The sequence below is a fragment of the Hibiscus syriacus genome, unplaced genomic scaffold (assembly GCF_006381635.1).
Source record: "Hibiscus syriacus cultivar Baekdansim isolate YM2019G1 unplaced genomic scaffold, ASM638163v2 tig00110637_pilon, whole genome shotgun sequence".
Taxonomy (NCBI): Eukaryota; Viridiplantae; Streptophyta; class Magnoliopsida; order Malvales; family Malvaceae; genus Hibiscus; species Hibiscus syriacus.
In genome coordinates, this window is record NW_024062808.1 from 4,994,351 (window position 1) to 5,010,931 (window position 16,581).

At 34.0% G+C, this 16,581-nt stretch overlaps 1 protein-coding gene across 5 annotated transcripts; it reads right to left on the bottom strand.

Moving 5' to 3' along the window:
• Positions 1–4,838: 4,838 nt before the first annotated feature.
• Positions 4,839–16,277, bottom strand: LOC120136762. 5 transcript variants are annotated; one of them, XM_039152726.1, is made up of 8 exons: positions 15,818–16,276; positions 15,629–15,728; positions 15,120–15,215; positions 14,987–15,039; positions 14,713–14,799; positions 14,648–14,681; positions 12,607–12,616; positions 4,839–4,851 (listed from the first exon to the last, which is right to left on the bottom strand). In XM_039152726.1, coding segments are annotated over exons 1-8 (606 nt in total). In that variant the 5' UTR covers positions 16,042–16,276; the 3' UTR covers positions 4,839–4,849. The 5 variants fall into 5 exon arrangements, with proteins under 5 accessions (XP_039008657.1, XP_039008655.1, XP_039008658.1 ...); XM_039152724.1 differs by lacking the exons at positions 4,839–4,851; positions 12,607–12,616; positions 14,648–14,681 and adding exons at positions 13,786–13,992; positions 14,513–14,560 and having other exon boundaries at positions 14,751–14,799; positions 15,818–16,262; XM_039152725.1 differs by lacking the exons at positions 4,839–4,851; positions 12,607–12,616; positions 14,648–14,681 and adding exons at positions 13,966–14,087; positions 14,473–14,560 and having other exon boundaries at positions 14,751–14,799; positions 15,818–16,277.
• Positions 16,278–16,581: the final 304 nt, after the last annotated feature.

Below are 16,581 nucleotides of genomic sequence, written 5' to 3' on the forward strand. Positions count from 1 at the left end.
TGTGGAATTGGGTGGAATTGCACTATAAAGTGGAATAGTGTAATTTAGTGACTAAATTGATTTTTTGGAAAATTGGAAGGGCAAAGAGGGTAATTGATAAGTAGGATTTTTATATTTATTTAAGATATTAAATTGGTGATAAAAGGGTGGCATGGGGGTAAATATTAGGATTCATTAATGGCAATTTTGACTTTTGGGTCAAAATAAATTTTTAATTTATTTTAAATGGGCTTTTAAGTTAGTATAAGTAAAATCGAAGCTAATATTCATTAGTAAAGTAAAAGTGAGTGCATTTTATTTATTTAATTATTATGAATGAGGGAGACTTGTGATAAGTCAACCTTATATTATTTTAAAATATGAACTTTAAATTATGATTTAATTCTAATTATGGAAGATTTCGAATGAAATCTCTAAAATGATTTTTGGGCATGAATTACCTAAAGTATTTTATATGATATCCGTATTTTATATTATGGATGATTTCAGGTATGAAGTGCCCAAAAAATGATTTTGGTAATGACATGGAAATGGTTCTGTTTTTGAAATGTTTTATTTAAATGAATAAAATATGATATGGAAGCATATTGTATGTTGCATTGAGAGTCGTAGGTACACTTGGCATGTCAAGAAGTTGAGTAAAGTAAAGTCTGATTCTGATATGGTATATTCGTTTACATTATGAAAGGCACCGTTGGTGCAAATGTTATGAATGCACTTGGAGTGCATATTCTGATTCTGATGATAGCACCGTGAAGTTCTTAGTACGCACATTATGTCTTACTCACGTACCTTGCATTTTAACACCCATCTCCCTTATACCTTTCCGTACACGAGATACAGATGTCACATCACTATTATTATTGATCCTCATTCTTTTACCCGTAAAATTTTGTTTCGTTTTATAAAACATTTAATTTACATAATATAAAACATACATTAACGTAAATAGAGGAACAAAAAGAGAGGTTCTAACACCCCAAACCTTATAACAGTTTAATCTAATACGATTCAGAGCGTTTTTACTAAATTCTATTACATGCGCAAAAGTAGACAGTCATATCATACGGTTACTGATGAGGTGACTCTGCCTTGGATGTCCAATGATCTCCTTACTCGACTTGTATTCAATCTACGCATTAATTAACACACTTTAAGTATTACTTAGTGAGGCAAAAACTAATCATACAATGAAATCAATATATATCATTATTCCTTATCGATCAAATACCAATTCATTATTTCCCATTCATTATCATTTATTTGTATTACACCCGTAGTGCCTATACGGTCATTTATAAACATATTATGAATCCCGTGAAATGCACACTTAGTGTCGATATGTTTATTCATCCACATAGGATGAATTCCGTGGAATGCACACTTAGTGTCGATACGTTTATTCATCCACATAGGATGAATTCTGTGGAATGCACACTTAGTGCCGATACGTTTATTCATCTACATAGGATGAATTTCGTGGAATGCACACTTAGTGTCGATATGTTTATTCATCCACATAGGATGAATTCCGTGGAATGCACACTTATTGCCGATACATTTATTCATCCACATAGGATGAATTCCGTGGAATGCACACTTAGTACCGATACGTTTATTTATCCACATAGGATGAATTCCGTGGAATGCACACTTAGTGCCTATTTGGTAATCACCACATACATCTTTAACAATTATACATATATGATTTGTACATCTTATAGTTACACAATTAAATGCACTCACCTGCCTTTTTCGCTATGAATCCCACAACACAAGGCTGATTACTCCTGTACTTTGCCTTTGCCCTAAGTTTTTCTTGTCTCGGGTGCTTTGTTTCGATCTACTCAAGCATCCATTAAACCATGTACCATACCCAAGGTTAATATATTTTCTAATCATTATTTTTAAAAAAATATTCATAAGGGCATATCATTAACTTCCTATAACAATATCAACCTACGTTTAATATTTCTGGCTCCATAGTATCGATACCATTACCATGGTATCCATACTACTATACTATGGTAACAATACCCTCTTATGGTATCGATAGCGATTTTAGATTCGATGTTACCTGATATCGATATCCTTACCATGATATCGGTACTACCATACTATGGTACTGATACCCTCTTATGGTATCGATACCGTTATTGAATTCTGTTTCTAAATGGTTTCAAAATGGTATCGATACTTTCCCTTCGGTATCGATACTCCCCCTTCGGTATCGATACTGATTGAATCAATATCGATACTATTTAGTAAATGCATCCTATTTTAGCCTGTAATATCGTTACTGTTCTATCAGCACCAATACCTGTACCCAGAATTTCAAGTTTTCAACCCTATTTTCACCCAAATGGGGATGAATTGCGATATACAAACACGATAAAATGCTATTAAACTCTTCTCTAACTATTCATATTAACATTCTTTCATTTAGCCTCTTAAAACATTTAACATCTTCCAAGAACAATCAATTCTAAGAATCACACCACTTTTCATAATGTGTTATTAATCCAATCCAATGCTGCTAATCTCTTATTTACCTCTTTGGTAAGTCAAATCTACCAGTAAACATCCATAAACACTCCTATTTTAACATATCACTTAAAACTCATTTTCTTCAATCTCTAATATCTCTTCCATATCTTAGTTTTAATCACATTAAATCCTTTCTTAAGCATCTAACATATTCAAAGCTTTAATAACCAACCAAAAATAAAAGAATAAACTAGCCATTTGAAATCTTACCTTTGAGCTATGGGGAAAGCTTTTTCCATGGTAAGAAGAAAATAAAGATATAGCTTGTATCTCAACCTTTTTCCATTTTAAATAACTTAATAAAATAATTATTAAATTTATTTCCCCTATAAAGGAGTAAAATGCCCTCTCTATTCTTCTATAGTTGCAATCTAGTCTAAAATACTATTCCAATCCTTTATCCATCTTTTATCATTTAATCACTTAAATCCTCCATTTTTAAATCTTTTCAATAAAGTCTTTAATGAAATATTTGGAGCATTATAATTCTCCCCCCAAATAAAATTCATCCTCGAATTTAAAGAAGTACCTGAAGCAAAGAGATATGGAAATTGCTTTATCATATCATTCTCTCTTTCCCAGGTAGCCTCTTTAACCTTAAGATTCTGCCAAAGTACTTTAACCAACGAAATCCTTTTGTTATGTAATTCCTTGGTTTCTTTAGCCAAGATCCGAACTGGATCTTCCTTATAAGTCAAATCTGGTCGGATAACTATTTCTTCAGGAGTGATAACATGCGAATGGTCTGATCTGTATCTCCTAAGCATCGATACATGGAAAACATTGTGAATCTTGTCTATGTCTGGAGGTAAAGCTAACGATAAGCTATGGGTCCAACCCTTTTTAATATTTCATACGGTGTAATAAACCTCAGACTCAACTTTCTTTTTTGCCTAAAACGTAATACCTTCTTCCAAGGCAATACTTTCAAAAATACCTTGTCTCCCTCTTGGTATTCTATTTCTTTCCTTTTCAAATCTGCATAGGACTTTTGTCGATCTGAGGCTATTTTTAGATTGCTCTGGATAATCTTCACTTTATCTTAAATATCTTTCATTAAATATGGGCTAACCAAATCCCGATCTTTCAATTTAAACCAATTTAATGGTGTTCTACATTTTCTCCCATATAGAGCTTCATACGGGGCCATCTTAATACTTGATTGATAACTATTGTTATACATAAATTCTGCTAATGCTAAAGGCAAATACCTTTCCCATGACCCCTTAAATTCAATCACACATGCCCTGAGCATATCCTCCAGTATCTGAATAGCTCGCTCTGACTATCCATCTATCTCCGGATGAAAAGTTGTGCTAAAGTTCAATCGAGTACACAATGCCTCATGCAAGGACTTCCAAAATCTTGAAGTAAACCTTGGGTCTCGATCGGACACGATCGATATCGGCACTCCGTGCAGTCTAACTATCTCTTTTATGTATAGCTCCGCATATTTATCCATTGAAAAGTCTACTCGAACTGGAATAAAATGAGTTGTCTTAGTCAATCTGTCTACTATTACCCAAATCGAGTCTTTTTTACCCGGTGACAACGATAGTCCTGAAACAAAATCCATGGTGACTCACTGTTACTTCCACTCAGGAATGGATATTGGCTGTAGTAACCTGGATGGAACTTGATGTTCAGTTTCACTTTCTGACATGTCAAACATTTTGCAACACACTCTGTAACAACTCTTTTCATGCCAGGCAACCAGTAACGACTTTTCAAATCCTGATACATCTTATTTCCACCTGGGTGCATCATCAAAGGGTTAAAATATGCCTTACAAAGAATATATTTTCTCAATTCATCATCATCAGGAATACATAGTCTTCCACGATAATATAAACATCTATTAACCCTTATTTCAAAATCTGTGGCTTCTCCTTTTTTGACTTGCGCCAATCTCATTAGACATTTCTTATCTCTACCTTGTAGTTCTTTAACCCGATCCAAGAACATCGGCCTTAACTTTAATTCAACAATCAAAGCACCATCTTCTTTTAAATACATACAGGCATCTGATGCCCTTAAAGCTGCAAAAGTCATTCGGCTGAGCGCATCTGCTACCACAATAGCCTTTCCCGGATGAAAGTCAATAACCAAATCATAGTTCTTTAGGAGCTCAATCCATCTTCTCTGCCTTAAGTTTAACTTTTTCTGAGTCAATAAATACTTGAGACTTTTATAGTCCGTGTAAACATGGAAACGCTCACCGTACAAAAAATGGCGCCAGATTTTCAAAGCAAACACTGCAGCTGCCAATTCCAAATCATGTGTTGGGTAACTCCTTTCATGATTCTTCAGCTGTCTTGAGGCATATGCTACAACTTTTCCCTCTTGCATCAGTACACATCCCAATCTGTTATGGGATACATCACTGAAAAGTACATACTCCTTACCTGACTCGGGTTGCACAAGAACGGGAACCTCCGTTAAAAGTCTCTTGAGCATATCAAAACTTTCCTCGCATCTTTCCGCAATAACTTAGTTAGCGGTATAGTTAACACTGAAATATTCTTCACAAATCGCCTATAATAACTAGCAATCCCCAATAAACTCCAAACTTCATCAACATTCTTTGGGAGTTTCCAATCCAATATAGCTTGAATCTTTTTGGGATCCACTCTTATGCCTTCTACAGAGACTATATGACCAAGGAAAACAATCTTAGCTAACCAAAATTCGTATTTGGACAACTTTGCATACAAGTTCTTTTCACGAAGTATCTGAAACACCACCCAAAGATGAGCATCATGCTCATCCCTTGACTTGGAATATACCAAGATATCATCTATAAACATCACCACAAACTGATCCAAGTACGGTTGGAATACTCTGTTCATTAAATCCATAAATGCTGCAGGAGCATTTGTTAATCCAAACGGCATTACCACAAATTTATAGTGTTCGTATCGAGTTCGAAAAGCCTTCTTGGAAATATCCTCTTTTTCATTCCTTAACTGATGATACCTCGACCTCATATCTATCTTAGAAAACACTACTTCACATTTCATATGATCAAACAGGTCATCAATCCTCAAAAGAGGATACTTGTTTTTTATCGTTACATTGTTTAATTGACAATAGTCAATACATAACCGCATAGACCCGTCTTTCTTTTTTCACAAATAGCACAGGTGCACCCCAAGGAGAAACACTGGGTCAGATGAATCCTTTATCAAGTAGCTCTTGTAATTGTGCTTTTAGTTCCCTTAATTCCCTTGGAGCCATTCTGTACAGAGCCATAGAAACAGGTTCGGTACCCGAGTAAACCTCAATTCTGAATTCTACTTCATAATCTGGAGGCAAACCTGGTAACTCTTCCGGAAAAACCTCTAGAAACTCCCTAACTATAGGGATATCCTGCAACCTCACTTCTGGAACTCTAGTGTCTATTATATTAGCTAGAAAAGCTACGCATGCATTTGACATCATTTTATTTGCTGTCATGGTTGATATCACATTGGAGGGTGACTTCGCTTTATCACCAATCACTATAATCTCAGAGCCTTTTGCATCCTTTAAAAATAGTCGTTTCTGATGACAATCTACCCATCCATGATGTGGAGACAACCAATTCATGCACAAAATGATTTCAAACTCATCAAAGGGAAACTCTATTAAGTTTGCCAATAAGACAACCCCTTGAATCTTAATTGGACACTTTCTACACACTCGTGTTACCATTGCACTATGACCCATAGGGTTTACCACTACCATTTCACTAAAAATTGGTTCTAAAGGAATTCCTCTAGTTTTAACCAACTTTGAACTAATATAAGAGTGCGTAGAACCAAGGTCAACTAGAACAAAAATAGGCTCATTAAAAAGGTGAAATGTACCTGTTATAATTTTCGGATCATCCCGATCATCATTGGTCTTTATATTATAAAAGTGGGCCACTCCCCGAGTCTCTTATCTTTGGCCAGCCTCAGGTTGACCGCCTGACCTTCCTATTCTTCTGCTTCTACTAGGTACTACTACTGATCTCTCAGATTGTACTCTTCTATCCCCAGATCGCTGTGGTCAACTCCTAGAATAATGACATTTTCCTCCATAATTAAAACAAGTGCCAGAGAGCACTCTACACACTCCCCGGTGAAGTTTACCACATGTTTGACATGGGTTACCTTTTTCTCCAAAAGCTCTACCCGAGCTTGCAGCAAAAGATTGAGACTGGTTAGACTTCTGTACAGCTGCAGCAGCATCCGTTCTATTAGTATATCGAGAACCTAATCTCTTATCTCTCTTAGCAAAATATGTAGATGAAGACATCTTGCTCACTTTTCCTATCTGGATACTCTATTCTGCAGCTAGAGTCTCCTCTTGTGCTCTTTCAATCGTCTTCGCTCTATTTATCACTTCTTACAGACTAGATAAATTTAATGCTAACATCATCTCTTTTAGCTTAGGCCTCATACCCTCAATGAACCAATCTCGATGAGTTTTATCATTAGGAACAACCTCTGTAGCATAGCGGCTGAGCTTATTGTATTCAGCCTCATACTCATGCACCGCTCGATCACCTTGTTTCAAGCTAAAAAACTTCAACAACATCGATCTCATGAACTGCTCCCTGATATACTTGTTTTTGAACTCCTCTTGGAAGAATTGCCAGTTCACTTGCTCGGGCGATGCATACATCGTCGTGTTTGTCCACCATACCCCAGTTGATCCTTTGAGTAACGATACAACTCCACCAAGCTTTTCATGATAGGAGCACTATAGACTTTCCATCACCATCATCACATCGTTCAACTATAAGTCAGCATCCATATGACCGTAACCTTCTTCTCCCCTGAACTCAGGAGCTCCCAAACTTCTTAATTCCTTTAGAATTAGCATTCGCGGTACTGGAGGAGCAGGGGAGGTGGTGGAGGTTGGAACCTAGTCAAGATAGCATCGAGAGCTTGCATAAAAGCTCCAAACTCTAGAACAGATACACCATGAGGTGCCGGTGCTCTGGCATTCTCAGAAGGGATCGGATGTTTGCTATTTTCTTCATAGCTTTCACTATCCAATCTATCTCAACTCTCTTGTCCAGCCGTCCTTCTTGAATTCGTAGAATTCGACATCTATTACCACATGCATAAAGATAATACTTAAGTTAGTAGGGAGGGACATCTTATCATATTCATTCTATACTCTATCAGTAACCTTGACATCTTAGTGGCATGTAAACTCATTTTACATTTAAAATTACACTTGATTCGACTGAGAATCGGCTTAACCTGTAGCTTTGATACAAATAAATGTAACACCCATCTCCCGTATACCTTTTCGTACACGAGATACATATGTCACATCACTATCATTAATGATCCTCATTCTTTTACCCGTAAAATTTTGTTTCGTTTTTTAAAACATTTAATTTACTTAATATAAAACATATATTAACGTAAATAGAGGAACAAAAAGAGAGGTTGCAACACCCCAAACCTTACAACAGTTTAATCTAATACGATTTAGAGCCTTTTTACTAAATTCTATTACATGCCAACTAAAATTGATAAAAAGTAGACATGTATGTCATACGGTTACTGATGAAGTGACTCTGGCTTGGATGTCCAATGATCTCTTTACTCAGCTTGTATTCAACCTACGCATGAATTAACACACTTTAAGTATTACTTAGTGAGGCAGAAACTAATCATACAATGAAATCAATATATATCATTAATCTTTATTGATCAAATATCAATTCATTATTTCCCATTCATTATCATTTATTTGTATTACACCCGTAGTGCCCATACGTTCAATCATAAACATATTATAAATCCCATTGAAATGCACACTTAGTGCTGATACGTTTATTCATCCACATAGGATGAAATCTGTAGAATGCACACTTAGTACCGATACGTTTATTCATCCATATAGGATGAATTCCGTGGAATGCACACTTAGTGCCAATACGTTTATTCATCTACGTAGGATTAATTCCGTGGAATGTACACTTAGTGCGAATACGTTTATTCACCCACATAGAATGAATTAAGTGGAATGCACACTTAGTGCCTATACGTTTATTCATCGACATAGGATGAATTCCGTGGAATGCACACTTAGTGTCGATACGTTTATTCATCCATATAGGATGAATTCAGTGGAATGCACACTTAGTGCCGATACGTTTATTCATCCACATAGGATGAATTCCGTGGAATGCACACTTAGTGTCGATACGTTTATTCATCCACATAGGATGAATTCCGTGGAATGCATACTTAGTGCCTATTTGGTAATCACCATATACATCTTTAAAAGTTATACATATATGATTTGTACATTTTATAGTTACAAAATTAAATGCACTCACCTGGCGTTTTCACTATGAATCCCATAACGCAAGGCTGATTACTCCTATACTTTGCCTTTGCCCTTAGTTTTGCTTGTTTCGGGAGCTTGGTTTCGATCTACTCAACCATCCATTAAAACATGTACCATACCCAAGGTTAGTATATTTTCTAATCATTATACTCAAACAATACTCAGAAGGATATATCATTAACTTCCTATAACAATATCAACCTACGTTTAATATTTCTGGCTCCATAGTATCGATACCATTACCATGGTATCGATACTACTATACTATGGTACCGATACCCTCATATGGCATCGATACCAATTTTAGATTCAATTTTACCTGGTATTGATACCCTTACCATGGTATCGATACTACCATATTATGGTACTGAAACCCTCCTATGGTATCGATACCGTTATTGCATTATGTTTCTAAATGGTTTCAAAATGGTATCGATACCTTTCCTTCGGTATCGATACTCCCCATTCAGTATCGATACTCCCCATTCGGTATCGATACTCCCCATTCGATATCGATACTGATTGAATCAATATCGATACTATTTAGTAAATTCATTCTATTTTAGCTTGTAGTATTGGTAATGTTCTATCAGTACTGATACCCGTACCCAGAATTTCCAGTTTTCAACCCGATTTTCACCCAAATGGGGCAAAATTTCGATACACAAACACCATAAAATGCTATTAAACTCTTCTATAACTATTCATACTAACATTATTTCATTTAGCCTCTTAAAATATTTAATATCTTCCAAAAACAATCAACTCTAAGAACCACACCACTTTTCCTAATGTGTTATTAATCCAATCCAATGCTGCTAATCTCTTATTTACCTCTTTGGTAAGTCAAATCTACCAGTAAACATCCATAAACACTCCTATTTTAACATATCACTCAAAACCCCATTTTCTTCAATCTCTAATATCTCTTCCATATCTTAGTTTTAATCCCATTAAATCCTTTCTTAAGCATCTAACATATTCAAAGCTTTAATAACCAACAAAAAAACGAAAGAATAAACTAGCCATTTGAAATCTTACCTTTGAGCTATGGGGGAAGCTTTTTCCACGACAAGAAGAAGCAGAAAATAGAGATATAACTTGTATCTCATTTTTCCCTTTTTTCATTTTAAATACCTTAATAAAATAATTATTAAATTTATTTCCCCTATAAAGGACTAAAATGCCCTCTCTATTCTTCTATAGTTACAATCTAGTCTAAAACACTATTCCAATCCTTTACCCATCTTTTATCATTTAATCACTTAAATCCTCCATTTTTAAATCTTTTCAATAAATTCCTTAATTCAATATTTGGAGCATTACATGCATTCTCTTACATACACATTAGGCTATGAAAGTAAAATATGAAAAATGAATGTGGAAGTTTTGAAAGTATATAAAAGGAAAAGAAAATAAAGAATGAAATATGAAAGTTCTGAGATGTTTCTGAATGAGAAAGAATATGAAATGATTGTTATGTTTGTTATTGATTATCATGGTTTTGATAAAATCATGAGATGATGATTTTCAGGTTTCTGAAGAGGAAACATGGCTTAAAAAGTTCAATGATTTTATTTGAATTATATTTTTAATGTTTCAAATATTTATGGTATTTTATGTTTTATCTCACCTTATTTACGTTACTGTCTAACTAAGAATTACTTAGCGCGTGATGATTTTCATGCGTAGGTTCAGATAAAGAAAGGGACATGAAGTTAGAAGCACTGAGAGGATCTTTTCTGGGAAATCATACCGACCTACAATATTAGTAAGACATCTTTAACTTTTTAATAGCATGTATGCTATAAATGTTCTGGTTGCTCTGATAGAATTGCTTTAAAAGTATTGGTTGATTATTTTAATCAACCAGTATTATGGCAGTTTCATATATGTTGAAAGCAACATCGAATTGCCTAAAATCATATTAAAATTTGACGATAAAATATTTTTTTAGGTTTTATGTGAATGATTAAATGGGTTTTAAACGATGGCTTGAAAATTTTAAAATGAAACAAAATTTTACGGGTTTTCAAGTATGAATGTTATGAAAAGTCATTGTGACATCTCCAGCTCGTATTTAATTACATATATGGGTTAAGGGTGTTACAGTCCATATGAGTCAAGATAATTGTGTCATTCAGTCCTCTTTTCGTTAATAAGCTCCAACACCAAATCAAGCTGACATGCAAAATCAAAGCTTTTATCTAAATCCACAGCCACCTTCATAAGGGTATACTATGAGATGGATGCCCACCTACATTGTCCACATGAGTCGGGATACTTCTGCTAGTCAGTCATTTCCAAATAGGCATAAGAGTGATACTTCTGCCAACCAATCCTCTCCACAAGCATAGACCTTTTGTTTGATGATTTTTTAGTATTTAATTTGACTATATACATTTAACCATAGTATTTTGATCAGTTGCTACTGTTAGCTTTTGTGTTGATAGATGAAAAGAGCTTTTATATGCTCAAAGAATTGATCTGGAAATGTATTATTCTACTTATGTTTATTGACTAAACATGTCATATATGTCATATATTGGTCTGTAAATGAATGCAAAGATATTTTGTCTTTTTTCTTTCCTTAAAGCATTTCGTTAAGACAAAATTAACTCACAAATTTAACATTCCATTTCATTAATAATTTAAGTATAACATTGACAACACAAGTTACATACTTAAAGCATTTCGTAATATTCTAAGGCAAATCTATAACCCATAAATGTTATTAACACATAGCATAATATTACCCTAAATAACTCCCCAAAGCAAACAATAAAAGAAGAAAAATCAGTTAATTGATTATAATTCCCAGAATCACTCCCACAAAGAAGAAAACAAGAGAAGTAAAAATCCAACGACGTTTATGATTCCTTTGTTCCTGCTCTATTGCTCCAATCCATCTTAGAAGACCAACAATAATAGTTTTTACCAATAATTTACTGTTGAATCATATCAGTAAAAAATTTGCAAACCTTAACCCCTTTCTATAATTTTCACAACCCCAAACACCTCCTACTAGGATTTTCATCGATCCAGCTCGTTGTTACCGTCGAACGAACTCCACAGAAGCACAACTGATGCTCATTTTCTGCATCCATGTTTCGTCGCTCTAGTCTTCTCTTTTCCTTCTTTTAACTCTTTGTGTCTTCTATTTCAGCAACCGCTTTAGGGTTTTTACAATGGGGAGAATCAAATAACGGGATTAGTGTTACTTTAAATAATAATAGAGAGACCACTTTTTTCTTATGTGGCATTATGACGTGCTCCTATTTATTTCCAACATGGTAATAAAAAGTTTATTGAAAATACACGTCAAACGCGCCATTATTTTTTTAATTGAGAATGGCTTGATTGAACCATTTAAAAAGTTGAGTGTTCTTTTTGATCAAATTGAAACATCAGTGGTCAAAATTATTTTTGACCATAGTTTGGTGGTCACCCGAGTAGTTTACCCTAAATATATTTACTTAAGTGGTTTAGGTGCTTCTATATTTCCTAATATGACTAGATTTAAGTCCTTTTATTATTACTTTTGTTTTCATTTTTTTACATTACTTAAAATATAAGATAAATAACATATCTTGTAAGACTTTTAATTAAATATTGTTATTGGCGCAGTGGGGAGCACCTCTAACCCCTCGTGGAGACTTAGGTTTGATTCTCCTCGGTAGTTTCCTTTTTCAATTTATTTTTCTTTCATAAGATCATGACATATGTAATCATTTGATCGGGGATAAAACTATTTAAATTAAATATAAATTAAATTAAAAAATCCTCTAATTATATCACATGTCATGTTGAATGTCATCGATGACACTTGTCGTCACTTAATTGAAGGATTAAATATATTAAATTAATTATTAATTATGACCAAATTCATAGAATGTGTAAACAATGGGGACTAATTATATAATTATATCAATTTCGTTAATTGCCATGTGAGTATTTAGGTAAATATTACTAGTAGATGGCTTGATTGAAGCATTTAAATAGTTTGGTGGTTTGATCGACAAAATTAAAACATTGATGTCAAGGTGAAAGGGGACAATAATTGAGTGGTCATACCTGTTGTTTACCCTAAAATAAAAACCTAAAGCTTTAAGATTTGTATAACATAGAATTATAAAAACAATATATATGAGGACAATAGTAAAATATGTTTCTGAATATTCTTATGTCTCCTGATCAATAAAATCTTCATTTAATCTATGAAAAAAAATCCTTCTTTTTAACTAAATGAACTGGATCAAATAATATAATATAATATAATATTCAGAAACTCATTAATAAAAATAATATTACATTTCATAAACCAAGTAGAAAATATGAAGAACATTAACCTTATTAAATGAAAAATAAAAGCATTTATACGCGTGCCTCTCCAACACCATAAAAATGACCAATTTACCTAAATATACTGTATTTTATAATTAAATATCACTTATCTCCGATTATTTGTTGAAAGGTCACTCTTGCTAAAATCTTGAAAACATATGAATGACTAAACTTGTTTTTGCATATGTAGCACCTAAACTGTAATTGACTAGATACGAGGCAAGGACCAAAATAAAGAGAAAAGAAAGTAATGGATCAAATATTAAATAAATTTCTTTTGAAAAGAAAAAACACATACAATACATATGAAAAAATATTTGCTAACACAAACACGAGCTAGGACAGATGATAATGCACATGTGGACATTATCTTCAATCTCATTAAATGTATGTCAAAAGACTTTAATCATTTAAAAAAAAATGACACACGTGTTGTTGTTCCCCGATCCAGCTCGTGCTAATATGTTATTTGACACATATTTTGTATATATATATATATATATATATATATATATATATATATATCTTTCAATTTAGGAGGATAGTGAAGAACTATACAAGAAAAGACCCTTTCATTGTCTTACGCAATGGATATTGGGATTGCATATGGGTGAATTTTGAAATCAGAACAACTATCAACACAAGGTCGTATGACTAACCCAACCAATGTGATGATTATCTGGTTGAGCTTGAGCTTTTAGCAAATTTTGCAAACCGATCCATTCCTTGTTTGAGTAAATTTTCCATGAAAGGTTGAAGCAGCTGAACATATATGATCAGAGGAAAAATGATATATTACTTCATGTTAGCTCAATCATGTGCAATAAAAAAAAGTAAATGAAGCATTGTCATTTTTTGCTATACATCAAGTTAAACATTAGTAGCTTTGTTTTTCGGCATAATGCCAAAAAAAAAAAAACCTTCCGATGTTTATCAAAATGTAAATTTTGGCTCATCCTTTTTTTCGGAGTGTTGGGTCCTATTTTGGACCCAACGTTTCATTCTAGGGAAAAAAAGGCCTTTAACATTTGATTGAATAGTTACTTTAACAATATGTTTTTTAGTATTTTAGCCCCAACGATTCATTTGAGGGTAAAAAGACCACTATTTTAGAGACTGTTTGTTAACTAACAGTCTCCATCCACGGGAGGATCTTTTGTACCCTAAAATAAGACGTCAGAGGGATCAAAATGATCATTTTAATAAATGTTGGGAACTAATTTTAAAATTGTCTTGTTTTTTCCACCCCGACAACATTTTTATGATGAAAAAGAACACTTACCGATGCGACCGGAATCAGGAGTTGAGGAACTTCATATGAAATACTCAGCTGAAAAGGACAAAAAAGCAGCCAGTGGGAGCAATTCAAAGTAACAGCAATTCACAGGTTTCATGTGCTCATAAACTAATATAGTGTTAAGGAAACAATATGACAGAATGCAGTTTCATGAGTTTTAAGGAAACAATAACAGTGAAAACAGAAAATCATCAGATGAAAATATAGTGTTAAGTGGCCTCACGTCTATTAAACAGGATGAGGGACCTTTCGGATAAAATCGAACAGAACCCCTGCCATGTCAAATGATAAAAACACAAGGTTGATATGGAAATAATCAAATGCTCTAAGTTTCTCATCATAAGAAACCAATGGAGGGTGAAGCAGAAACAACATTAATAGTGGTGAACACTTGACCGAGTCAAATTGAGTCCAAGGAATTTGAGTCAGAACAATGTTAGTTTCAAGTATTCTGTATACCTGTTACCGAGACCTTCCAAAGATGTCCAGTGAATTTTCTGATTAGGGATGGGCTACACAAGAAAATATAAACCCACTTGAATTGGTGAATAAGCAAAAGAATCAGAGACAATAATATGATTCTGATCCTTACCTGCAGATTTTTAGCAAGCCAAGAGTATTCAATACTACGACCAAATGCTTCATATTTAACGAACCACCGTGACAATTCAGGCTTGTCTTCTAATACCTAATTACAAGAAGGAAACACAAAGAATCAAACTCTAAAATCTCACAATTACATCAAATTTGTGCTGAAATTGTTAGAAAATAATATTGCTGCAAAACAAAATTGTTAGTACAAGTAATAATCAAATAATGGAGGAAGTGAAGTGAATTATTGTGCCGTGGTAAAAATTACTATCCTAGAAGCAATTTCGTCTGAATTGATGTATTCCCCCAATATTAACAGAGATTTCCAAATCTCGTACACCCGAAGGAATAAGTAGAAACCACTTATGCTGCTATTTCCTACGGAAGAATAAAATTATCAAATGACAACTATTCAACCCAACCACCCACTAAAAATAACCCTCAAATATTTAAATTGCTAACAGAAAATACTTAGAATTGAAGAATAAGTAAAACAGGATGCATACTTGCCTTGACGGAAGAGACGAACGGCATCCAATTGGGAATTGCTTCACGATCAGAGTACAAATTGTAAGCCACAGAGGCGGGGACATCGATCTCCATTTTTACCCTTAATACAATCAACAAAAAGAGAATTCAGTCCAAACATGCCTTTTGCCTTTGAAAACAAAGAAAGAGAAGAAGATTCTGAGATAGTACGAGCAATCCTGCCATTTCATGACGGGAGAAAAGGGGTTGGAGGAAGTGAAAAAGGAAGACTGCTTAAAGCACCCAATTGGGATTCTGGAGAAGAAACTGCGAAGAGACTGCGTCTTGAATGAATGGACCCTGCAACTGAATATTGGGTTTGTTTTAGTTGGGAAGACATGGGTGAGGCTAAGTGAGTTTGGGCTTGAAACGAAGGAAATTGCAGCCGAAGACATTTTTGCTAAACTTTCGTTGCAGAAAACAAAACTTCAACAAAAAAATGAAGGGTTGAAGGCGACTAGACCACACACCAAATTCCACAAACTTGGCCTAATGGCCTGACCTACACCAAAAGTTTATTTTTCTAACTGATCGGTAACATCAAAATTTTGTGCTCGTTTATATTATATATCTGCGCGTGTGGAAGGAGGAGCAAGGGGGAGAATTTGATTAGATGTGGTGAGTTTGGCCTCTGCTACGCCTTTTAGTTTTACAAGAAATAAAGGGAAACGTGGAAAATTCAGATGAAACAGATCATGTATATTGATAAGAGCTGTTCAGAAATATCTGACTTCAACTATTCGATCTGTCAACTATTCGATCAGATAAAAAATTATTAGGTACATAATGTAATTACCCAAATTTTCAGATTTAGTATCCGGTTCGTTATTTTGGGTTTTTGGATTGGGTCCGAATCACGAAATTTCTCTTAACTGAATACTCAACTAACCAGTACCAGATTTCATTTTTTTTTTAAAAAGTTATTTTATATTAGA

What these genes read in the sequence shown, in the direction of transcription:
- LOC120136762 (XM_039152724.1), bottom strand. Translation starts at nt 16,041, where the DNA reads ATGTCTTCGGCTGCAATTTCCTTCGTTTCAAGCCCAAACTCACTTAGC. An exon ending in ATGAAATGGCAGGATTGCTC is followed by an intron (nt 15,729 to 15,817) that starts GTACTATCTCAG and finishes GATTGTATTAAG; the next exon opens with GGTAAAAATGGAGATCGATG. An exon ending in TCCTGATTCCGGTCGCATCG is followed by an intron (nt 13,993 to 14,512) that starts GTAAGTGTTCTT and finishes ATATATGTTCAG; the next exon opens with CTGCTTCAACCTTTCATGGA.